Source organism: Haliotis cracherodii, unplaced genomic scaffold, assembly GCF_022045235.1.
Source record: "Haliotis cracherodii isolate W230 unplaced genomic scaffold, xgHalCrac1.p SCAF_1, whole genome shotgun sequence".
NCBI classification, from domain to species: domain Eukaryota; kingdom Metazoa; phylum Mollusca; class Gastropoda; order Lepetellida; family Haliotidae; genus Haliotis; species Haliotis cracherodii.
Genome location: NW_027266264.1, coordinates 50,078,169 through 50,104,739, shown reverse-complemented (window position 1 = coordinate 50,104,739; position 26,571 = coordinate 50,078,169). Strand labels below are relative to the sequence as shown.

Sequence of the window (26,571 nt, the reverse complement as noted above, 5' to 3'; positions counted from 1 at the left end):
ATGATCATCGGGGTACGATAATACACAATCAACCAGGTCATGCATTGTGTCCATCCGATGCTTTTGTCAGAGCCCCTGTGGATATTCCAGGTGAAGAATAGATCCCCAGTACCTGATGTAAGAGTCGGTCAGGCTCAGTGTCATGACTGATTAAATACCACACAATCCTGATGATTAAATACCACACAATCCTGATGGCGTGGTGGGTTGCCAACATTCATAATGTCGCTCGCCTAAAGCTGATTACACTCACTCGTTTTAGTAGAGTGGGTTTCACAAATAATTGAACATAATCTTGATCAAAACGTGATCGAGTATTATTACGTTCGGGGGCACAAGTGGCACAGTCGTTTAAGGCCCCATGGGCACGCCAGAAACCAATGCTTGTGGTTTCGAATCCCGGTTCGCCCCGATTATGTTTTTAGGTTTGTCAGCACCATACCCGTCCCCTTGACCTGCATCACTTCGGGTTTTCCTTCCACTTTAAGCTGACACGCCGTGATATAACTTGAATACATTACTGTTAAAAGCGGCGTTAAACCCAACTCACTCACTCACTCACTGGCATAAGTGTACACGGGCTTACACTTCAGTCTTATTAATCATACTATTAGTCATATTTGATTATGAACCTGTGAACCAAAGTGGCTTTCCTCATACATTGACTTAACACGCCATATATATAAATGGAATACTGTTCAAAGCGACTTTAACCTGCAACCCACTCACTCATGATCACCATTATGTTTCACTCGAGAGTATGCTTATGTACATAACACATGTACATGGCAAGACCAAACAATTTTTATATTAAATAGTGCAGGCTATTCCACGAAAGGGACTTAAAGGAATTTGGGTATTGTACACACATATGTGGAAACTGATTTCTGCAGAAAACCGATCGCAATCTAGGACCAAAGAGGCAGCGGTTTGTAACCAGTTGCACATTACAAATCTGGGCTATCGGCACAGCGACGCCGTAATATGTTCACAGCTTAACACCGATCAATTAAATGTATCTTTGCTATTCAACGCTTTATCGAACATAGTGTGTTTGTTTGTTGTTTAACGCAGAACTCAGCAGTATGTCAGCTATATGACGTCTGTATGACGGGTCTGGACCAGACAATGCATTGACTGCCTTCATGAGCATCGATCTACGCAATTGGGATACGACGACATACACCAACGAAATAAGCCTGACCACTGGATCCCGCTACGACAAGTATGGGATGCTGAAGACCGGATCTTCATGGGACCAGAATACTGTGACTCGGTTTATGATGGAAAATGAGTACAAAAAACCTGAACAAACACTTAACATCTAACGGGGTAAATGACAGATATAAGCAGCAGCTTTATCTTGCTTAAAAAGCAAAAAGTAGCAAAAGTTATATACATGTACATTGACAAAAAACAAATGAAATATAGTGACATGACTGCAACCAACAAAACTGGATCAGCATGGTTCATTACATCACATCGTCACTTGTTTCGTTTGGTCTCACACTTTCTTGCTCTATCTATTCTCTCTTGTCACACCGGGGGCAAGGGTGGCCCAGTCGTCTAAGGCGCCGCGATTCGCTGAGCAGAGTTGCGTCCCTTGGGCACGCCAGAAACCTATTATCGTGGGTTCGAATCCCGGTTCGCCCCGATTAAGTTTCTAGGTTTGTCAGCACCATACCCGTGCTCGTGGGTTTCACCGAAGTGGTAAACGTTTGAGACCTGCATCACTTCGGGCTTTCCTCCCACATTAAGCTGACACGCCGCGATATAACTGGAATACTGTTAAAAGCGGCGTTAAACCCAACTCACTCACTCACTCACTCTTGTCACACCACATGTATGTCTGGTCCCATCCGTGTTTCAGTCTCTGTCAATCTCTTTCTTTCCTTCTATTTTTCTCACATAATCTCTCTTTGTCTCCCCTTCTGATTATCTTATTACCAAGTACTACCCTTTGTAAGTGAATGATCTTTTTGGCTACTGACTGTAATATTTCCACCTAGATATATTCTCGGTCAGGCAAACCACCAATGTTTAACAGCAAGAACCATTTCAGAGACAAAGCTGGTCCATATAACATTTTAATAATCATGAGATCTTACTTACAATCATGAGTGAGTGAGTATGGTATTACGCTGCTTTTAGCAATATTCCAGCAATATCACGGCGGGGGACACCAGAAATGGGCTTCACACATTGTACCCATGTCGGGAATCGAACCCGGGTCTTCGAACGCTTTAACCACTAGGCTACCCGACCGCCCCTCTTACAATCATGACTGTGGTACATGTATGCATCGTCATGACTCCAGGTAAAACTGACAGTCTTACCTAACATTAGCATGAACTCTTTCTGCAATAAATATTCCAACGCTTACTGAAGAGTATCTTCATATGGAAGGTAACATGTGCCATGGTGTCAATGATAAAGAATGCTGACAGTAACAGTGAAGATCAGTATCCTCAAATACATGTATATATGTTTCTTGTTTTATGTTGCACTAAATACATGTGGGGCGGTTGGGTAGGCTAGTGGTTAAAGTGTTTGCTCGTCAAGCCGAAGACCCGGGTTCGATTCCCGACATGGGTACATTGTGTTAAGCCCTCTTCTGATGTTCCCCGCCCTGATATTGCTGGAATACTGCTAAAAACGGCGTCAGACCATACCCACTCACTCACTCTAAATACATGTAGTAGCCAACACGGTGTCAAAGCTGATCTCCAGCATCAAGGTGATACATGGAACTGTTATAGTTGTAATTGAGTTATTGGGACTCCGAGAGATAATCAGTTAGTTTCATTTGCCTTGACAACAATAACCTTTTTCATCACATTATGATTTAATGTAGTAAATAATAGTATTTTTTGTCCGCGTGAGCCAACCCTGTAATAACAATATGTCATTTTCCACTGTACATGTGCCACTTCGTCTTGGTCCTAAATGCAATGTCAATGGTGCATCCCATGATGAACCTTTCGATCCATAAAGTAGTCTCTTAAACGCTCCTACTTGGTAAAGATGTTATTTTAAAAAAAATACATTTTGTCTCCTAAAACCGCTGCTTTTTTATGCTGAACTGCAGTGAATATTTCACTAGCAATTCTTTCTGTAAAACTAAGTATCCTGATGCACTCCCCGGGTTGACAATCTCAATCAAGATCGAGGAGAAGGTGTTTGTTCTTTACATACAAAACGAGGACATGTATGACATATTTGGCGTGATGAGCAAAACGCATGAACCTCTTGGGTCTACCCAATAACCTCCCTTGGAAAATATGATTGAACATGTACGAACCCGCAGGTATTTAGTTATTTCTCAAAATGAATAAATACCAGAGGTATAATTGAAAAAGGTGTTTTTCATGTGTCGGTTTACTTTGTTTGTTTGTTGTTTAACGCAGCACTCAGCAATATTCCAGCTATTTGACTGCGGTCTGTAAATAATCAAGTCTGGACCAGACAATCCAGTGATTGACATCATGGGCATCGATCCACACAATTGGGATACAATGACATGCATCAACCAAGTCAGCTAGCCTGAACCCCCGATCCCGTTAGTCGCCCCTTACGATAAGCATGGGTTGATGTACGGCATGGCAAACAGTGGATTTTCACGGGTCGTAGGTTTGCTACTTCTAATAGTCAGTACAAGACGTCAACGCTGGAGAATAATCAATCTCGATTATCCCCTGGGGGTAAATGCAAAATGATGAAAATAGTATTAATAATAACGACTCCTGGTGTTTATCATAGGATCTCCGCTGGCGGAAACACGTTACAACAAATTAGACACGATTTCGCAAGAAGAGATAGAACAAATAAATTAGTTTCTGAAATAATAATATTGCAAGACAATCCGTTGTCCTTGATGTATAATCAAAGGGACACGAAGTCTGTTTATTTTCAGACTGAAGAAATCTAGACTTGCTGGACACCAGAAATGGGCTTCACACATTGTACCCATGTCGGGAATCGAACCCAGGTCTTCGGCGTGACGAGCAAACGCTTTAGCCACTAGGCTACCCGACCGCCCCCAGGTGACAAAGGAATTCACAATCTATATGGCTGAAGAACTATCGTGTATGTTTATCTTAACACTATGATATTAATTGATACAGTTAACAGATAGCATTTATGTTCAACGTGTTATTTGTTCATCTTTACAATTTAGAATAATAAAAGCATTGAGGCTTGAAATGAACGACGAATTTTCGACGCTTTTTAGGCGTAGACCAATGAATCAATGTAAATGATTTTTCCGTCGTTATTTCGTCAAATGACCATGTATCTTTGAAGTATGCAACTGTTTTATGATCATAATAATAACTTAAAATGGTTTCGTTTATTAATCATTTTGCCAGTCCTCCAAGTTACTCGTTATGGGTGACTGATTATAGTCATCATGTTGATACCTATGTTTGATAATAAATAGTTTTGAATTTACTTACATATACATCCATGAATATTATATATAAACATATACAAGTCAGGTCTATAGATGAAGTTACACAAACAGGGAGAAAACATTCTAACGAGGCTCAATAATACACTCTGACATGCAGAAAAATGGAGATGAAGACATTGATCAACATTTGCGCATTTAGCGAGTGATGGCATTTTGGAATTTACTTTTATTGCATTATGTTAAACCTTGAATGTAAAACAGTGCATGTTAATGAATTCGTATCAGATCGTTAAGCCCACTGTGAAAAGTGTGTTTCTCGTTTTAGGGTTTAAATAAAGGTCTTCTGGGCACATGTGTTTAAAGACTAACAGATATCCCAACCAGGGAGTACTTTACCTAATCAATACCGGATACTACATCGTGTATCCCGGGTTACATAGGTTGGGATATCTGTTGGCCCTCCATAACAAGAGTCCATCTATGGGTCTACAACAATTCTTTCGCGTGATGTTAAGACAACTGCAACTATATCCTAATGATGACACGACAATGGCCAGGCGGTATCTTGGAGGCGACAGTCAGCCAACCAGCCTTGCCGTTTTTGGTCCGAAGGTCAACTCTCGACTAACCCAAAGCATCCTACATTTAACGATAACGATTTAGTGAATAGACAGTCTGCAGTTTTGCGCACCTCATCCAGTGGCCAACCGGCCATTCTCTAACTTTAATGAGTGAGTACGTGCGTGCGTCAGTCAGACAGCAGCAAGTATGCAAGCGAACCTCCTTATACGTCGTTTTCAGAAATATTCCAGTAACATCACGGAGCAGGAAGTGAGAAAAGGACTTCACACATTGTATCCATGTACGAAATCGAACCCGGTACTTTGGCATGACGAGAGAACGCTTTAACCACCAGGCTACACCTACTTTCATAACTGCAAATGTCTCAAAATTAGACATGGAAGGCAAATATTTGTCAGATGACATTAAGCTGATGACACAGGTGATTTCTCGAATTACACATTAACGAGAATGCATGTTAGTCAATTATACAAGGAGAATGCCGGTTTACAGACAGCTACGAGATGTTACAAATACAATTGTCGGTAAGCCGTCAGTGGACTTTGTGTGAATATTTCCGTCAGAATGACAGTGTTCGTCGTCGTTCATTTCTCTTATTATTCCAGACAGACATCACTGATTGAAGCGGCTTTAAAATGATATATAAAGCAACAAACGGCTGTGAGATCTCTTCCTTACACCCTGGTCTGCAATATCCCAACTGTACCAAAGAGAGCGAGATAGATGTCTACTGTAACTTACGCCATATGGTAGTGTGGCTATGCAGGTGTGTGGCAGTATGTGTTTGTGTGACTGCAAGGAGGTGTGTTCATGTGTTAGTGTGACTACATAGTTGTGTGGAAGTATATGTGACTACCTTGAGGCCTGTCTGTGTGTGATAGTGTGACTATATAGTTGTGTAGCAGTATATGTGACTGCCTAGAGGTCTCTCTCTCTGTGTGTGTGTGTGTGTGTGTGTGTGTGTGTGTGTGTGTGTGTGTGTGTGTGTGTGTGTGTGTGTGTGTGTGTGTGTGTGTGTGTGTGTGTGTGTGTGTGTGTGTGTGTGACCATATAGTTGTGTGGCAGTACATATGACTGCCTGGAGGTCTGTCTGTCTGTGTGCGTCTGAGTGTTGTATGTCGTCTTGTGACTGAGTGTGAATGTGCCTGTATCTTCTATGTCGTGTAGTGACTGTATGTGAATGTGTATGTGTTTACTATGTCGTGTAGTGACTGTGTGTGAATGCGTTTGTGTGTTGTATGCTGTTTAGTGACTGTATGTGAATGTGTATGTGTTTACTATGTCGTGTAGTGACTGTGTGTGAATGCGTTTGTGTGTTGTATGCTGTTTAGTGACTGTGTGTGAATGTGTCTGTGTGTTGTATGTCGTGTTGTGACAGTGTGTGAATGCGTCTGTATGTTGTATGTAGTGTAGTGACTGTGAGTGAGTGTGCAATGGCTCCGTGTGAATGTGTATGTGTTTACTATGTCGTGTAGTGACTGTGAGTGAGAGTGTCGTGTAGTGACTGTGTGTGCATGTGTCTGTGTGTTGTATGTCGTGTTGTGACTGTGTGTAAATGCGTCTGTGTGTTGTATGCAGTGTAGTGGATGTGTGTGAATGTGTCTGTGTTTAGTATGTCGTGTAGTAACTGTGTATGAATGTATCTGTGTGTTTTATGTCGTGTAGTGACTGTGTGTGAATGTATCTGTGTGTTGTATGCAGTGTAGTGGATGTATGTGGATGTGTCTGTGTGTTTTATGCAGTGTAGTGGATGTATGTGGATGTGTCTGTGTGTTTTATGTCGTGTAGTGACTGTGTGTGGATGTGTCTGTGTGTTGTATGTCGTGTAGTGACTGTGTGTGAATGTATCTGTTTTTTGTATGCAGTGTAGTGGATGTATGTGGATGTGTCTGTGTGTTTTATGTCGTGTAGTGACTGTGTGTGGATGTGTCTGTGTGTTGTATGTCGTGTAGTGACTGTGTGTGAATGTATCTGTTTTTTGTATGCAGTGTAGTGGATGTATGTGGATGTGTCTGTGTGTTTTATGTCGTGTAGTGACTGTGTGTGGATGTGTCTGTGTGTTGTATGTCGTGTAGTGACTGTGTGTGAATGTATCTGTTTTTTGTATGCAGTGTAGTGACTGTGTGTGGATGTGTCTGTGTGTTGTATGTCGTGTAGTGACTGTGTGTGAATGTATCTGTTTTTTGTATGCAGTGTAGTGGATGTATGTGAATGTGTCTGTGTGTTTTATGTCGTGTAGTGACTGTGTGTGGATGTGTCTGTGTGTTGTATGCAATGTAGTGACTGTGTGTGAATGTGTCTGTGTGTTGAATGCAGTGTAGTGACTGTGTGTGGATGTGTATGTGTGTTGTATGCAATGTAGTGACTTTGTGTGAATGTGTCTGTGTGTTGAATGCAGTGTAGTGACTGTGTGAATGTGCCTGTATGTTGTATGTCGTGTTGTGACTGTGTGTGAATGTGATTGCGATCTATGTCGTGTAGTGACTGTGTGTGAATGTGTCTGTGTGTTGAATGCAGTGTAGTGACTGTGTGAATGTGCCTGTATGTTGTATGTCGTGTTGTGACTGTGTGTGAATGTGATTGCGATCTATGTCGTGTAGTGACTGTGTGTGAATGTGTCTGTGTGTTGAATGCAGTGTAGTGACTGTGTGTGAATGTGTCTGTGTGTTGTATGCAGTGTAGTGACTGTGTGTGAATGTGTCTGTGTGTTGTATGCAGTGTAGTGACTGTGTGTGAATGTGTCTGTGTGTTGTATGCAGTGTAGTGACTGTGTGTGAATGTGTCTGTGTGTTGAATGCAGTGTAGTGACTGTGTGTGGATGTGTCTGTGTGTTGTATGTCGTGTACTGACTGTGTGAATGTGCCTGTATGTTGTATATCGTGTTGTGACTGTGTGTGAATGTGATTGTGGTCTATCTCCTGTAGTGACTGTGTGAATGTGTCTGTGTGTTGTATGTAGTGTAGTGACTGTGCGACTGTGCTGGTGTGTTAGTGTTAAAACATGATGGTAATTTAATATGGAGGCAGGCCTGAGAACATTCTTCCCTGGATCCACAAACTGTATATGGCAGGGATGAAGAATCGGAATGTATACAAGAACTGATATTTTCATTTAACAGATTTATCGCCAAGAAGTAACATAACGATTATAGTGCCGACGCAGGACATGTAAACAGACATGCGACATATGATAAAAGAGGTCCAATAGACAAATACACAAAAATAGTCATGGAGATATGGATCAAGAACTTGGTGAAGGAAGCACTAAATATATATCTTAATGAAATATTGTACTTCCAGGCCCTTATCGTTATGTGTCAAAGACCATTAACGCGTGTCTGATTCGTATAAACGAATCGTATCATTGGAAGATAGATTCAGACATACCTACTTAAGTGCCTGATTATATGCTTTGCGAGACTGGTAGTGCAGGGCATTTTGAAATGTTCTCCACTGATACAATAACCGCCAAATAAAATCCGGGTGATAATGTCCTGTTCTGTACAAGGGGCATAGTGTTATTCGGCGTCTAATGTAATGCATGTGGTAGGAATCCAGTCAAACAGCAAAATTTCTGTAGCCAGAATATGTGATGGAGCCCCTGAAGATATGTAATGAATGGTGAACGAAATGATATAATTCATATGACCGATACGTTGGGATATGAATTATCCTGTAACAAGTAAGGCATATGATGAATACTTTCGAATAACATCTCGTCACTAGTAAGTCAAATGACTTATACTTTGTCACTGGTATACGTTATATTGTCACTGGTATTGAATGAGCGAATTAAACTTTATTTAAGCACAAAAGCGACTTGTCACAAGTCAGTCATATGACCGATTCTTTGGGATATTATCTTGTCACTAGTAAGTCATATGGAAGATACGTTGGGATATTATCTTGTCACTAGTGTGTCATATGATCGAGACGCTTGGATAGTATCTTGTCACCATTATACCAGGATAAGTCATTTGGGGAATTGTCATTAGATGTTTGCCCCATGGTGGATAGGTTATGTCCTGACATCAGTGAGGTATATGGTGGATAAGTTGTGCTTCTTGTCGACGTGCCTGATCCGTCCCCTCTACTGCTGCTCTCAGCGGTTAGTGGGCATGGGCATGTATGCCATTGACCTCGGACAACTATTTGTGGATAACGTATGCTATCATGATGTAAAAAGAGCTATATGGGGGATAAGTGATACCTTTGTTTATTAGTTAATCAAACTTACAGTTTGATACAACCAGTGTATCTGCACAACCCTATATAAAGAGACACGCGAATTCCACTATTCTGTAAAGGTTGCATCTAAGGACATCGCGACCACACGTTGCCAGCAGGGTAAAGGGGATCGCGGGACAGCGAACCTGTTGGTAGCGGCCATTGACACACAAGTTGAAGAACGGCAGGATGTAGTCATAGAGGAATGTCTGGAAGCCGCGACCTTCACATGGTGCAGCTGAAATACAGAAATATATGTAACAGAAATGACCATTATGACCAACATGATCGAATGACCTGGCTCGCTGACTTGATGCATGTCGTTAATCCCAGTTGCGTGGATCGATGCTCATGATGTCAATCACTGGATTGTCTGGTCCAGACCCGATTACTAACAGACCGCCGTCATATAGCTGTAATATTGCTAAGGGCGGCGTTAAACCAAAAACCACAACTATTTGTCAAGATCAAAGGTTGTTTCCCACATTCAGCAAAGTGTGCAATGTTGTTATTTTTGTTGCATACGAGTATATAAACAGACATCGCAGAAACAGTACATGTAAACCTGATTCTAATCACAAGATAGACAAAAGAGGCAAATGCATCAGCCAATGAATTATATAGTTGTCACCGCTGCGCCAGGACCTCTTGGCCACGCCTCCAAATAGGTTTGTTTTGCAAGCCGATTACCGGGCGTGTGATTACAGCACTCTCATTTGGACATTTAAATACTTTTCCGAATATTTTGAATTTCTCTCTCTCGGAAACTGATTAAATGTATCTAGGAAAATTGATATTCCCAATTTTTTGTTTATATTTTACTTGCCCTTTAAAACACCAGTGTACCAGCATGTCACTAGACAGGCATTACCAATCATGTGTACATTTCAAGAGCTTAGCCACAAAATATGAGTATATATTTACTGTATATGGTAGTCGTAATCGCATCTGTCTTTTTTATTGTGATTTTTTTATGAAGAACTGACAGTAACGGTTGACAAAAATGATCATCTTCCATTTAATATCTCTGCTCATACACGATAATAGAAAAGATCAGTCATGTTAATATCATTGTGGGATAACATAACAGCAGATGTATGGCTATTTGCAAGGTGAATTTCCCAAATTCCTTCCTTCTCCAAATGTAATGATTATTGAAGTAGTCATTTAATTGATCTAGTGATTAATTTGCCGTAGTCATCTAATCGATCTAGTGATTAATTTGCCGCAACATTCTCCACGTTAAATGCCGTGAAAAGTTCAATAATTCTTCCAAAAACTCGAGTGTGTTGTGATCACCGAATCCGTAGACAGACATTAACCTCGTATATTAATTAAACCCCGCCAGAAAGATGGTAAAGAACACGACGTCACAGTGTATGTCGCTGTTCTGTTCACAATTGTGTCACACATCGTCAGAATCCAGGCTTATAATGACAGGATCATAGTTCAATAAGGACTCCAAACCAATCAGAAGGTGTATCTCCCAACTGCCCCAACCGCCAAATGCGTTCAAACTGACGTAATGAGAGCTGACTACATTTGCTAGTTATTTATTATACACACCTGCAAACCTGGAACAGGTAGCCAGTTGAAACTGAGTTCTTATGCAAGTGACCTCCCTTCTTTCCACCAGAGCAGCGCTGCACAGGCCTGCTGGAGTGCAAGTCCGCGTCCTTCTCTGTGTCTGTGTACCATCTGGGTCGCAATAAGAACTGCACAGGCCTTCATTCGCCCAAGCACCCCATGTCCCAGCCACTGAAGTCAGGCAGTAACTCAGATAAGGTATCATTTGGGATTATAAATGAAGAATGAAGAACCATGCTACCTTTAGAATTCAATAGCGCTGAATTTTTTTTTAACCGAACTTGTGAGGTGAACATTGCAATGATTATGTTCAGTTCATGATCCTATCAGAAGTATGTTAGCGTGATTTATTACAGATGGTTGACCAATCAGAAGGTAAGGAAGATAATACTGTGTACACTTTGTATGAGCTTAGTCTTCCTCATATTAAAGAAGTTGAAATCCATATATTCTCTTCCTTATGTGTATCACTTCTAAATGCCTTTCAAAGACACAATCAGTAAGTGTTTTGTCATTGCGAAATTAATTATCGTACCAAGAGTCAAAGGTGAAGAAAAACTAGTTAGGAATTAAGACAGGTTGCACAAATTGTCGTACCACGTAGTTGTTTCATTGTAATTATGCTTGTTGTTTCAGCATACTGGTTTGCAATAAACCAGAATGCTGAAACAATATCAGTGAGCTTCGTAAGATATTATACATATATCAAATAAAATCAAAACATTTTATTCCATTTAAGGCCTCTGGCCCACATACACAGACAACACCTATAAAGGTAGAGTTTTACATGCCAGTTTTAATATAACAGCATAATCTTTTGAAGAAATAAAGCAGGTACATGTATAGGATAACTATACAGAGAGATCTGGTATAAAGATTGTTAGTGTTGAAGATATACGTTTTCCAAAATTGCAGCAATATGATAGATTACGCGGTAGATATATCACAGGCTCGGCTTAACATCATTGTACCTATGAAGTAAGTAAGTACCTATATACACGCCGAGATTCTTTTCTTTATGACAATGAGACACTAACCTCCTGTACAGGGAACACCAGCACTGCAGGTTCTTGTAGTCACCTCCACCTGAGCAAACCTACAACCAACAGGCGGAGTTGGCACCGGATTGCCGAAACTTGGGTTGCATTGTCGAGTCCGATTTTGGGTCGTTGTTCCCATACCGCAAGTAGCGCCACAGAGGGACACCGGCGTGGTGATCCATGCACTCCAAGATGCTAGATTTGGATGGAAGAGACGAGAATGGTGTGTTTCTCCTTACCAAAACGGCCGGGAAATGTGACTATACGTTTTGTTGAAGACATAACTGTAAGGCCAGTTGATGAATATCGCTAAAATGATGGCAGAATGGTGTTGGTAGTTTCTTCGTCAATATTGTCATTAATAGTACCAACAGCATAAATACCTACGAATTTTAATGCGACCTATTTTAAGCGAATATTTGGGTTATTAATTAACAATGAGTACTTAGGCAATCGTTGTTTAGATTTAAGTAAAGAATTAACCGATAAAGACCATCGCTGCTGAAAGTGACGAGTGTTTCACCGCCTTGCTATTTCACCTACCAGTGTGAGTAAGTGTGCTGATTTGAACGCTGCCTGTAGAAATACTTGGGCAATATCACAGCGGGGAACACTAAAAGAGGGCGTCACACATTGTACCTATGAAAGGAAACGGACCCGGGCCTTTGCGTGAGGCGCGAACGCTTTAACCACAAGGCTATCTCACCGCCCCCGTGTGATTGTTTTGATAATCTCTCTCTCTCTCTGTGTCACTCTCTCTCTCTCTCTCTCTCTCTCTCTCTCTCATATATATAATGTAAATCCTTCTCTTTGTAACAGCACATGTCCCAACATTTGGAGATTTAGCTGATGATAAAGGTGTTTTTCTCGAGTTATACATTAACGAGGATGCATGTTAGTCAATACTACAAGGCGGATGCCAGATGAATGACGAATTATACCGTACGTCTCAATGATAACTTACTCTATACATATGTTGTATCCCTGGTGCATTGGGACGATACATCTTTTAACGGTCTATATTTACATATTCAAATTAAAACTTCTTGGGTATTCAGCTATTAGAAAATGCCTTTACGAAAACATCTCAATCAGCCGTTTGGACCGATTTAACCTCCCCTGAAGTTTGTCGTAACACATTTTAAGAACACCAGTTCTGTAAACATATTTCTGAATCATACGAACATTAAAAATTCACCTTTTACATGAAGTATGCACAGCTACTGGGCTAATAAAACGGACTCGTAACTAACCTCTTCTTTTCAAAATGACATGCCCAGCTGCAGGTGCATATTAGTATTTCATCAATCCCCAAGTGGCATCCCCTTCTTATCAGTCGGTGGTCCACACGGATATTGAATAATTCTGAAGTAATGTCTCTCGAATGCGTGGTGAGAATACAATGAAAGAAACTTGGAGTGATTCTCTGAATAGCGATAGCAGTAATTGCATTCAGACCATTTGGGGATGACAAGTCACATAGCATTTATGTCAACATATTTTCAAATTGTGGTCTGCGAATCAATACGGCAAGCAAAAACTTACAAAAAAGGCCAGAAGCGACATAATTGTGAGATATGTGTGAGAGCTGATCATGTATATGTTGTAAGGTGTATGTAGCCTGATAACGCATTACGTCACTAGTATGTTTTTTATAGATCTTCTACGACTGCAAATTGAGTTTCATTTGACACATTGACAAAAGCAGAAGTACCAAGTCGCGTTATTGCTTGTGACATCGCCATTATAAATGTACTTGTGTAAGTGTATGTAGATTGGTGGATATGCCATGTGGGGATTGATTATTATTGATCTTATCCCCTTTGTGGGAGAAAAATGTTAGATTAACTTCCACACACTGAATGGTAACACGTGGAATAGTTTATAAACAGGAAATCGGAAATCATTTTTTAGGAAATCCAAAGAAGCACTTTCACCTTGAAGCAAAGGACACACGTGAGCTAAGCTCTGGGAGAGTACGACGTAAGGTTAGTAATTTCCATCCAAGTTGTCAATGAGATCGATTCTCAACTTACGGCAGAATAGCTGGTCAACTCTGAAACAAATGGAACATATGCTAAAGTTGACATTAATGAACGGGGAAAGTCCAGATGGCAATATCAGCGAATGAATTTTCTTAGTTACCTCCTTTTAACTTTATATTGTCATTAATTTTTTGTACGTCGAAAGTAGAAAGTATGTAAACAACTAAGAAATCTGATAATATAATGCCGCGAAAACACAAAGGATTGGCGTGGCCATGGTACAAGGAATATCGCTAAAAACAAAACTCGACCGCCGTCATACAGCTTGAAAATTCTGAGTGCGGCTTCAAACAGCAAACAAGCAAACTAAACAAACTTTGATTAATCACATGTTTTTGAAGATAATACCTTGTAAATTTGCCAGCTCTCGTGTCCGCTCGGGATATTACGCTATCGTAATGGAACATTGGGAGCAGTGGAGAACTGATCGATATTACACAGTTCTCACCGAGTCGCCAAATGTCGCCGAGTAACGTCGTGCCAAATGACGACCGATGTTGGAAAAAACGTATTGTATGCTCAATCGGAAACAGGTATAGAGTAACAGTTTTTCGTTTTCATCCAAAATAAATACTTTTTGTAGAAACACGTTAGGCAACTGCAACCAAATCTTCTGACATGCGGTAGCCAGGTGAACGAAAAGTTCCAATGTGGCTACCATCCATGTAGCCCAGCTGCCCAGAGACTGAGGTGAGTTGGGAGCATGGGACAGTCAGTTCATAACACTCTGAGCGCATTAACACCTCGGGAAGTACTGACACAAGCTAGTGTCTGTCGTAAAATTAGCATTAAGGTTAAAAAAAATTCCGTTTGTTTTCTTGTTTTCAAATCAAAGTCCATTCTTAATTTCTGAAAAGCACAGAATAACTAACCTACCCCTTTTAACAATCGTGGATCTGCCTCTGCGTCCCCCCCTTGGCAATATTACTGAGCCAAACTCCGTCACAGTGCCTCACTCACGTTCCAGGCATATGTCGAGCATCAACATAAATGTTTCCAACTGTGTCTACCGAACATTCTGAAATCACTACTTCTTTTGAATGAATGTTGGATATCAGAAAAAAATATACCATCCATCTAATATCCTTATTATACAGTCGACGTTTTATGATTTCCAGAGGACATTATTGAATTATACTGTTGTATCAACAATGCCACAATTCTAGATGTAATAATGGTAACATAAAGTACGTTGGCAGTCTTTCTAATCAACTTGCTGCCAACTTCAATGTATTGAGTCAATATATTATAAAACCATTCATGTAATTAAAAGGTTTGTTGCCCCTCCTTTGGGACTACACAAAGTAAGAACAAAGCTTTCCTCGGTGTCGTTAAAAAAGCAAATGACTCCAGTAACGTTTTTGATGGATGGGTCTACAAACAGCAAGAGCTCACAGTATCGATTAGAGAGTATAGTTCCTCACACTGCTTTGTTTCAAAGCCAAACCAGGAACAGACTCCACTAAATCAGCCAAAGACCGCATTTCTTGAATTTGACATTTAACATTGATGCCTTAAATTTAACATTTCGGGCAAAGTTCAGTTTCCCAAATGTCCCACAATATTTCAAATTTCAAGAATCACCTAAGTTTCGTTTGTTTCCTGTACGAACACTGTTTCATCAAAGTTGTACAGTTATAGGAACGTGTTGCAGAAGGCAGACTGACAGTTCATGATGTAATCAACGACTTGAGGCTGCCAAGATTCATAATAGTGCCACCAACCTATTGGTCATATGAGTACAGGTGATTTACAATCTTCGTCATATATTCAAATATGGACCAAAATATCGCGAGCAGCCTTCTACCAATTGGGATCACAACATTGATGTTGTCGAAGCATATGTCGCAAAACGGGCCAAAAGAGAAGAGGAACCTGTGGAATGTCTTTTAGAGTGGGTTGAGTCAGTGCTAGCTGTTTTCGACTGAAAGAGAGGACACAAAATTGGAATATAGCCAGCTGTCATCCAAAGTCCTGCCCTACGTAAAATGTTTGTTGTTGTTCCCACTGACAAGGCCTCAAGTTTGTTATGAGTATGTAAAGTGATTTTGTCGCTTTGATTTACAGTTTCTGATCTGGTATCCGAAGAAAACAGAAAAACCTAGATAACATGAACCAACGGTGACTATCGAAACTATCTAGACAAACGGTTGCAACACATGTCTTAATCTATTGTGCCGGTACGGAGCTTGCCTGTACCTAAGAACGGGATGTACACTGTTTTTAAATAATAATGGACAGCCGTTGTTGACATTTACACGTGCACAGCAGGAACCACAGACCTGAAGACCGCTCTGTGTGCTTGCGTCAAACAAAACGGGATCAGTACAAGAACCATTTTTATTTCCTTCGTCGGGAGTACGTTGACACAGACGCCCTGGTTAGACATTGTGATAAACCAATCTCGAGGGGAACCAGGAACTGCCCGAGACAACTGTACAGTTTTCATTTGAAAGGGAAGCTAGTTTCAATGTTGACTAACAATTACTATCTAAAATCAATTTTTTTCTCTCCAGATTTTCCTTTGTTTAATTGTGTTTTAATATATAAAATTAATTGCCGAAATAACGTCGACTTGTTTGGTGAGGAGGGTCTCCCTTGTTGCTACATTAGTAGAATTAAGAACCGTACTATATAAAATAGCTTACTCTTCAGATTTTCTTTGTTTAATTGTCTTGTATAAGATAGCTACGCGATAAATCGCAAAGCATAATGAAAAACGAAACGTGGTTTATTTCAAGGTAAAACATTGTTACACCATGACGACATTTCTGGAGATTTGAACATGCGATTGCAACTTGATGACGTTGTACGTTGGACGACGTTATTTCTGAGAGGGAAGTGTCTAGTGAGTTGTTCACCGTAGATGTAGCTGGGCAACGTAGATAAACGCAATAGCCGAACAATCGTATTCAAATGTGGAGTATATGACAATCGGAGAAAAGGTGCAGATAATCGACGTGAGGATTGTGAGAATATGCGGGAAATACCAGACCTACCCCCCCCTGTTCATGCAATGGACTGGTCCGACATTTGAGGTGGGAATCTAGTCAGGGAGTCATCATTATTGACATTAAGGTAACTATTTTTAAAGCTTGTAATTTGATCAACATAAAGAGGGTGTATATAATGTTGATATCTCATATAAGAAACAAACGACTTGTGGTCGTTGTTTATCGAACAAAAAAACACCGCACAAATAACGACCACGAGTCGTTTATTTCTCAATTTCTTAACATAAAATTACTTGCCGAATTAATGTCGATTTGTTTGTGTAATAGGTCCCCCCTTGTTTTTACACGAATACAGTTAAGAACCGTACGATCTAAAATAGCTCACAGCAGAACAAATTAAAATAATATACTTACACGGACACCTGTGCTGTAGATACACCTATAAAAACAAACATAAACACCACGTAAAGAACAGAAGCCATTTCTCGGTGTTTGTCGGTGTCAGTGGTCCCAGCGAATGACAGAGAAGGTTGAAACAACGACGAAAACCTGTATCTACTGAATGTTATCGTTTCACGTTTGATTAAATAATCTTTTCCAAGCCTTTGGCCTTTCCATAGAATCTACACAGCCTCTGGGTCAAGAATTGTGGTATATTCGTATATTACAGTGCAAATTCCATGTCAATACGCTCGAGTTTAAGTTATGAGAAGCTTTTCTCTAGTTTTATCGGTCATCTAATCAAACGATGTCGTTATCTGTTATCTGTTTCGGCAGCCAAGGATTAAATACTGAATGAACTATCATTTTCGCGTGATCGTATTCACGCCACTTAATGTATGACATTCATTTGGATTTATATCTCTTTCATAAAGTGTATTCTTCAACTGTCCTTATTAGATGATTTGGAATTTGTGAAAACTTGTAATACGTTTCATTATATGGAAATATTGAACACAAAATATTATTAGTTATGTAATTCAATCAAAACGATTTATTTATTTCATACTTTTAACGAATATTTGTTTTATGAATGTTCTTGTAATGAAACGCATTTCTCGACATACTTCTAAACAATCGACTTGTTGATTTTACTTATTTACGCGCGTGCTTAAGTAGTTGGTGTTATATAAGGGGGTATTCTCGGGGGTATATATACGAGAAGAGACACATTTTGTATGCATGTACAAAGCTCTGTCAATTTGCATGAGGTGTGTAATATCGTACTTGGGGTTGATCCACAAGTTTATACATGTATATATCTGAGCACATGGGAGATCGAACTATAAATAACTCGAATAAGAAATATGTCAACCCGGAAGCACCGCGTTCTTCGTCAGCGTAACTGAACCGTAACTGAACTCAGTGAACCATGAAGTTCATCGCCTTTGAGGTGAGGTGAGGTGAAATGAGGTTTAATGTCGCGTTCAAGATTTATTGTACTTATATAGCGACGTGCATGCACGTGAGTGTGTGGCTGATTTGTATTAGTCCTGACTAATACCGATTTTTTTGTGCTAGCTCATTGAGATATCATGCCTCAGTTTAACCTAAATACCCTACTCAGGCACAGTATACTGACGCCGAGTAGACTAGACCTTGTCTTAGCCCCTCAATCCCAAGCGCCAGTCAGGGTAACAACAAGTACAATATTTCAACGTCTTTTCCACTCTCCGGGCAGGCGCACTACCACTAGACCACGGAGGCGGTACATCACCTTTTAATCCCCACCGATCCTTATATACAGATAGGAAAGGAATCTGGTTATATTTGATCTTATTGTGAGAGATGGATTGTTGTTGTACAGCGCAATCAGAATATTAAACATTTGACGGAGGCTCTGAGTCATCCGGGCTGCGCTACCATACAAACCCATGGTTGAAAGCAAGAAGACATTATCGTCAGGTGACCAAGTGCTCTATTCGCCGATTTTGAAGCAATTCTTATCAAAATGAGTGTGTAGCCACTGGCGGCTCCTTTCCTTGAATCAATTGATCGGTCCTGTTAATGGCTCAAAATAAGAATGATATCATAATAAAGTATACTTGTATTAATCATACAACAATACAGGTAATTACACAATTTCAAATTGTTTAGGCATTATCTGCTGTGTGTTACAGGGTGTTTAGGCCTTTCCATCAAATCATCTAACGTTATAACAATTTCGAGACCTTACCATCATCTGCCACACAACAGTTGTTACCCAGGTATTTTATTTGAAAGTCTTAATCAATTGACAGTTGTTTTTAAATGTATATGCTAGCGAACACGTAGCAAAAACATTTAAATATGTGACTGTTGTACATAAATTTAGTAATACAAACATATCTAAAGAACTTGTGTGGATTAGATTTTCCGACATTAGAAAAAAACCCGCACTAACCTCATTTTTTTTTTTTATCAGGACCAGAGGCCGCCTTCCGAACACCAATTACACCCTAAAGCCACAAGCTGCCGCACCAAGTAACCCACTGATTTATATGTGCCAAGAAATAATGATCTGTTTGGAGGCCATGGCGATTATACGAACGACACTTCAAAAGGTGTTTTGATTCAACTGATACTGCCCTGCACGTGGTGCCTGGAACGGTGTGATATGTACACACGTTCGTGGTACTAACACCTTCCTGTCTTTGGACTTTCTTAATGTATGGATGCTATTTCTAAGATAGCATCGCGGCGAAGCAATTGCGGTACATTTCGAATAAATGAACTACATTCCTGTACTGTGTGTTCAGGAATTTGTACAATGAAACACCGCTAGTCCAACAATCTTGCCTTCCGGACGATAACTTATAAGAATCTTCAGAATCCATATATACTCCTTAATACGAGTGATGGCTGATACATTCTGAAACGACGGATGAATAGTATACCTTGAACAGTTTGCACGTATTAAGTACAATACATCCAATGCTTAAAGGCTGCATTTGAACCCAATACACAACCAGGCACCATATATCTGCAGTCATCAAAGTTGCAAGGTATTCTCTATTGAAAAAAGTGGACAACGTATGGACAAGTATCTGATTTTGAAAGGGCTGACTGCAACAGTCAACCAGCTTTAGGGAAATATGCTCCTTCCATTGCCACTGTTAAGAGGTTGGCAGGAAAGTTCAAGAGGGGAAAACCCTCAGGAAGACCCTCACGCTGCCAGCATTAAAGAAACATGTTGATAAAATACACTCTGATATGATTATGGATGGTCGACGACTTACCACACGTGACATAACTTGTCTCATTAAGGTGGGCTTGTGGGCTTGTCTCATTAAGGTTGGAACACCCTGAGGAATGAACTTGGCATGACAAACTCTTCAGCAGGCTAGGTCCCAAAGCTTCCGACCCCTGATCAGAAATACTCTCTCGTGAGACTTTTCGTCGGTGTGAGGCAGACCCAACGGAATTATTTGAGCGATTTGTAACCGTGGATGAGTCAGTCAGAGATTGAACAACAGTCAAAGCAGTGGAAACGTCTAACGTCGTCTCGTCCGAAGAAAGAAAAATCTGTTCCATCAACTTGTAAGGTGTTCATCGAGGGGATACTGTGTGATGGACGTGGCTTTACAAACATTTATTTCAATTGTGTTAACAAATAGTTCGATTTCTAAAGCTTGCTGATTACAACCATACTTTTAAAATTGGCTGAGATATTTTGGAAAATGTTGATTCCTATAAATACCTTATCGTCACCCTTTGGCCCAAGGACGTAACTTTAGTCTGTGAGTTGGTTGCCAACTGCGCCTTTTCGATAGGATGGTCTTATCAATTCTTTTATATGGATGTAAAGTTTGGGGGTTCGGAACTGTATCTCATACAGAACGTGTCCAGCTTCGTTTTCTGAAACATTTAACATCACGTCGGATTAGAACCCCAAATTATATGGTTTATGGCGAACTTGGACGAGCTTTTGTAATATATTTAGTTAAGATTAGAATGGTATCTTTTTGGACAAACACTTATCCGGCAAATCATCAAAATTATCTTTACAAGCTATATATAATGATAACCTATTTGAAAGACGCAAACATAAATGGATAACAAATCTTGTAAAACAAATCTTCGACGATCTTTAGTTTCATTTGGCAATCACAATGTTTTCAAATCATCTTAAAAATATGCTTTTTCGATATCATATGATAAAAGATTCCCACATATCGCCTGGGAACGTCTCTGTTTGTTTTTGAAGGCGTGGAGATCCCAGAGTTAATTCCCCGCAACAATTCCAGGTATAAACGGTCCTTAAAACAAACTGTTTCAATTGGCGGAGCTTATCCTAGATGATCGGTGTCATGCCTACCGACTACAAACAGAAGCTTCGACAGCCTGAGCCAAGGTTGAACTTGACCAGTTTACTCCTCCCCCCTAACCATCCCCATGGCTAAAATGTCATCAACGGCATCAAAAGCATCACATCCAGGACAACATCATTATCAGCACCATCTGAATCCTCATCTGCATCAACAGCCTCTTCAACAGCAGCTGAACCTCCATCTCATACAATGGCCACACCATATGTCTGACGTAGGCCATACACGGACAAGAGGAAGCAACGTCAAAACTCTTCAGTTATATTGACGAACAGCAATGTTTTCTATTTCCGTTTTATCTAGATGGAACTGCAAAAGTCTGGCACCAGGACCTGGCGGAAGAAACACAAACCAGCATGGGCCTTCTGGGGGAAGCCTGTAAATCTAGATTTGACAGGCCAAAAGCATTCGACGTAAACCCCCTTCAGGTGGACAGGCATACTTCCTTACCAGACTGCAGGGACCAACACATCACCAGAAACTGTCAGGGACAATGATTGTGGTAGTGGAAGTCAATGGCCTCCGCTCGAGCATCCGCCAGTGCGAATTCAACAAAGAACCAGCCTCACTAGAACATGAACGACACCATGCAGAGCTGGCTTACCCTCATCACTAAAACAGAAGCCCCAGCAGGAGCAAAACCAACAGGGAAACCAGCTACCAAGCACCAGCTACACCAAAAGCGACAGCTGCAGTTCCAGCCTCCAGGTCATGAACAGTTTCAACCCAGACGAAATCGGTTTCATGGTCCCCAGTATCAGATGTCATCACCACCACCTCAACAATGCAGTCAACCGCAAAGTCCACTAACTGAGAAGAATCCGGGCCCTGAACACTTTAACAGGACCAACCGGCAACAGAGACACCCACAGTACACAGTACCCATGTTCCTGCAAAGGAAATGCATAGGATGTGGTATGTACTGTTTACACAGATGATAGTGCCCATATTTCCATTCTAGTATATGCATAAAGGCACATCATTCTCAGAAGGAATATCTAGACAATAGGGACTCCGGCCTTATTCTCAGAGCTTTGGGATCAAGCATGAAAAACTCTTGGTCTCGCTTGTGGCTCCCTTAGCAAAGAACACTAAGGGTGAAGCAAGTGAAGACAACAACCCTAATAGACTCTATGTCCTGTGTCAGCATGGGGTACCTTCAAAAAGTAGGCTACACGTTATGTCCCTACAAGAATCTGACCTTCATGCAATCGTTGGTGTAGGTGGTGAAATGCACAAGGTGTTAGGTGCTATGTCTTTGGATATCTGTATAGGTAACCTCTTCTCCCCCAGTCATTTTATATTTTTCAATCTCTCCAGCATTCTTTGATGTTAGGTATAGACATCCTTACTGAGTATAAAGCTATAACTCTCCCCAGCTGACAAGTGCTTCATTATCAAAGAAGGTCTGATCACCACTATTCCCCTGGTAGAATCAAGTGCAGGCTATGTTAGGGCCAAAATACCCGTCACAATTCCACCTTCTTGCCAGGTAGACATCCCTGTCCAAATCTCTCGCTATAAGCAAGATTCCATTCTCCTCTAAGAACCGGTTCCTGAATTTTCTAGAGTTAAACTACAGGTTGGCAAATGTTTGGTGACAAAGACTAAGAAAAGGGTTTATACGCGCCTCCTCAATGCTACGAAATCCCTTATTAGTATCAACTCCAAAAGAGTGCTAGCTGTAGCGTGTGAGGTCGACCCATTAAGCGTCTCATTGTTATCAGATTCACTTGAACCAGAGCCCAGACTATCCAAAGTCAAATCGCCCCGACGTCATTCACGGGTCAATGCATCAGTTACACGTGGTCAGACTAGGTCAGGATCCACACAACACACATCCACAATTCCATCCCCGCCCCCTTCTCATCGCAAACACGCTCTTCCCTCAGACCTTTCCTTTAACCTTTCTGACTCAGACCTGTCTTCTTCTCAAAAACAAGAACTGCTTTCTTTCCTTCATTCTTAACGTTCTGCCTTTGCTCACAATTGGGGTCTGGCACCAGGACCTGGCGGAAGAAACAAAAACCAGCATGGGCCTTCTGGAGGAAGCCTGTAAATCTAGATTTGACAGGCCAAAAGCATTCGACATAAACCTCCTCCAGATGGCTCAGTCAAAGAAAGAAAACAGGCTTCCTTGCCAGACTGCAGGGGCCAAAACATCACCAGAAACTGCCAGTGCCAATGATTGTGGCAGTGAAAGTCAATGGCCTCCGCTCGAGCATCCACCAGTGCGAATTCAACAAAGAACCAGCCTCACTAGAACATGAACGACACCATGCAGAGCTGGCTGAGAGGTCTCAGTTGGGTCAGAGATCGCCAGAGGTCAACATGGCCATGAAAGTGGACCAACTGTCAGAGCTCGTGGCAACCCTCATCACTAAAACAGAAACCCCAGCAGTACCCCCCACAGGGAAACAAGCTACCAATCACCAGCCACAACAAGAGCGACAGCTGCAGTTCCAGCCTCCAGGTCATGAACAGTTTCAACCCAGACGAAATCGGTTTCATGGTCCCCAGTATCAGATGTCATCACCACCACCTCAACAATACAGTCAACCACAAAGTCCACTAACTGAGAAGAATCCGGGCCCTGAACACTTTAACAGGACCAACCGGCAACAGAGACACCCACAGTACACAGTACCCATGTTCCTGCAAAGGAAATGCATAGGATGTGGTATGTACTGTTTAGACAGATTATAGTGCCCATAATTCCACACACAATGTACATTCTAGTATATGCATGAAGGCATATCATTCTCAGAAGGAACATGTAGACAATAGGGACTCATATCTTGGTTACATTTTAGGGCAATAGGGTTCAGATGGTCAGGAACATGTCATTTGTTGTGGGGGTAGACCACTTCACTCATCAGAAATGAATTGAGGGGTTACCGAACTTGAATGTTTGGCAGTAGTAGAAGGGATAAAGACATTTAGAGTTTACATTGCTGGGAACAAATTCAAAATTTACACTGATCACAAGGCTCTTACATCAAAAACATCAAAGAAGAAACAGGTCGCCTTAGGCAATGGTCAATTTTGCTGCACGATTATGATTATGAAATAGTACACAGACCAGGGAAGTCACAAATGCAGATACTTTATCTCGAACTAAATACCTTGAGTCAAGACCTTGCCTATTACAGATGACATACCATCACCTCCATTTCCATCTAAAAGAACTTATGCTCAAATAGCTTCATGCACTGTCAACAGTAAATACAAATCACCTTTACTTGTATCATCATCTCCCTTTGTACCCCCTTCCACCCCTGATGTGGCTAACAATAGGTCCCCGACCTCACCACCTTTTTCCACATCAAATACTTCTACTGTCCCACCCTTAACCATCCTACCCGATTCTGACCAGGATCCAGACGCTCATGTTCCACTAGCCGTTGATCTATATTATGCAAAAAAGAAACCATCACCATCTGGCATATCTGCAATTGTTGCAGCAGTCGACACAGATGATGATCAAGTTTCAAACGCTACAGAGCAATTCCCCTGACCTCTGCCCAATTATTGACTACATCTCAATAGGTGTAATCCCTATAACTTACAACCATGCTCAAGTCAAAGGTCTTGTAGGACGCTCACAGGAATATGTAGTCAGGGATGGTATTCTCAATCATGTTTATCAAGCAAAACATAAAGGAGCCAAAACCCATCGCCCTCCTCTAATAACACAGCTTGTTGTCCCACTAATCAAGTGCAAGGATGTTCTATTTGCCTGTCATGACTCAAAAGGGGGTTGTTATCATCTTGGATTCCGCTTTTCAAAGTCTCCTGTCTAAATACCACTGGCATGTCATGTATCAAGATATAGAAAAATTACATTAGGTCATGTGATGTATGTCAGAAAATCAAGCCCAAGTTCCATAGCAAACACGCTCCTATGGTCCCAATGCTCCTATGGACAACATGAAGATTTCTCAAGAAATCAACAAAGAGTGCAATGACCTCAAAGCTAAAGATCCCGAATTCTTAGTAGGTGATCTGTTCCTGATCCAAATTGCCATGTTCTCACTGGCAGATCCCCGAAACTGTCAGTTAAATGGGTAAGTCCCTACACCATAAATGAGCTTGGTCCCAAACCAACATGTTCAAACGAACAAAACGCACAAGGCACTTATCCTTGCCAATCGCCTCAAGGTCCACAATGCTCGCACCCCCAACGACCGCCTTCAAGATCACACTCCCAGCCATGGTCATCATTCTCCTCTTCCACTCTCTCCACTTCTGCTCAGGTGGACACACATCAGTCTCCTCTTCCAAGCACTACAGCTGAGGAGGACACACATCAGTCTCCTCTTCCCAGCACTTCAGCTGCGGCGGACACACATCAGTCTCCTCTTCCCAGCACTTCAGCTGAGGCGGGCACACATCAGTCTCCTCTTCCCATCACTTCTGCCGAGGAGGACACACATCAGTCTCCCCTTCCAAGCAGTTCTGCCGAGGCGGACACACATCAGTCTCCTCTTCCCAGCACTTCTGCCGAGGCGGACACACATCAGTCTCCTCTTCCCAGCACTTCTGCCGAGGCGGACACACATCAGTCTCCTCTTCCAAGCAGTTCTGCCGAGGCGAACACACATCATTCTCCTCTTTCCAGCACTTCTGCTGACGCTGACACATCCTCAGACAAACAGGTGGTTCTTAAAGAGCCACACATCAGTAATTCAGGCACCATCCATTCCCCAAGAACAGGACGACAAATCTTAAGATAATCAAACGTATCCTGTTGACAAAATTTTCAGATGTAAAATGGCAAACGGTACCAAACAGTACCAAATCAAGTTTTTAGGCTACTCGGAAACGACATGGGTGCCCGCTTCCAATCATGATCCATCCCTGATCAAGCACTTCCATAGTTCTATTACAATGTCTGGTAAGAAGCGCAAACACGCACATAAGTACTCCAATAATTTATTTGCATAGGTGTCATCAAGCTTGCCCCTATCCTTTGTGACGTGAATTGCATTGCCATGGATATGAGTGACCATCCCTTTGCAGTTACCCCTGTTTTGGGTCTTATAGTGCTAGGTTCTTTAGGTGCTGTTGGCCACAACATTCTTCTCAACCATTTCAACTCTTCTAAAGGCTCCCTTTTCATTTCTCAAAGGTTCATCCTGGAACTTGATTATCCTGTGGCTCATGGCTCTGTTTTCCCGCCCTTCCCTCGGCACCAGACCTGTTCAGAGACTCAACTATGGAACAGTGTTTCAGCCAACCACACAAGTCCATTTTGCAACTGAATACTGGGTCCATACCTACGAGGAAAACAAACATTCAAAGAGCATCTAATTATTCCATTTCATAGGTAATAGTTAAGACATAATAATGAGCAATTAACTAGTAAAGCATTGAGATTTTAAAATTAATAGTTTCCAAAATGATAATGAGTTATAGA

General features: G+C 41.2%; 1 protein-coding gene across 1 annotated transcript; it reads right to left on the bottom strand.

Moving 5' to 3' along the window:
- Positions 1–9,260: 9,260 nt before the first annotated feature.
- On the bottom strand, positions 9,261–17,327 carry LOC139465154 (SCO-spondin-like). Its single transcript, XM_071246847.1, has 5 exons — positions 17,260–17,327; positions 13,883–13,902; positions 11,844–12,041; positions 10,786–10,977; positions 9,261–9,457 (listed from the first exon to the last, which is right to left on the bottom strand). Exons 1-5 carry the CDS (start codon positions 17,325–17,327, stop codon positions 9,261–9,263), a joined length of 675 nt encoding a protein of 224 aa, XP_071102948.1.
- Between the last annotated feature and the right edge of the window lie 9,244 nt (positions 17,328–26,571).

Coding starts and splice junctions, on each gene's coding strand:
- LOC139465154 (XM_071246847.1), bottom strand. CDS start 17,327: ATGGCTTCTGTTCTTTACGTGGTGTTTATGTTTGTTTTTATAGGTGTA. Junction 13,903..17,259: donor TCTACAGCACAGGTGTCCGT/GTAAGTATATTA, acceptor CATTTGTTTCAG/AGTTGACCAGCTATTCTGCC. Junction 9,458..10,785: donor TACCTGTTCCAGGTTTGCAG/GTGTGTATAATA, acceptor TCTGTATTTCAG/CTGCACCATGTGAAGGTCGC.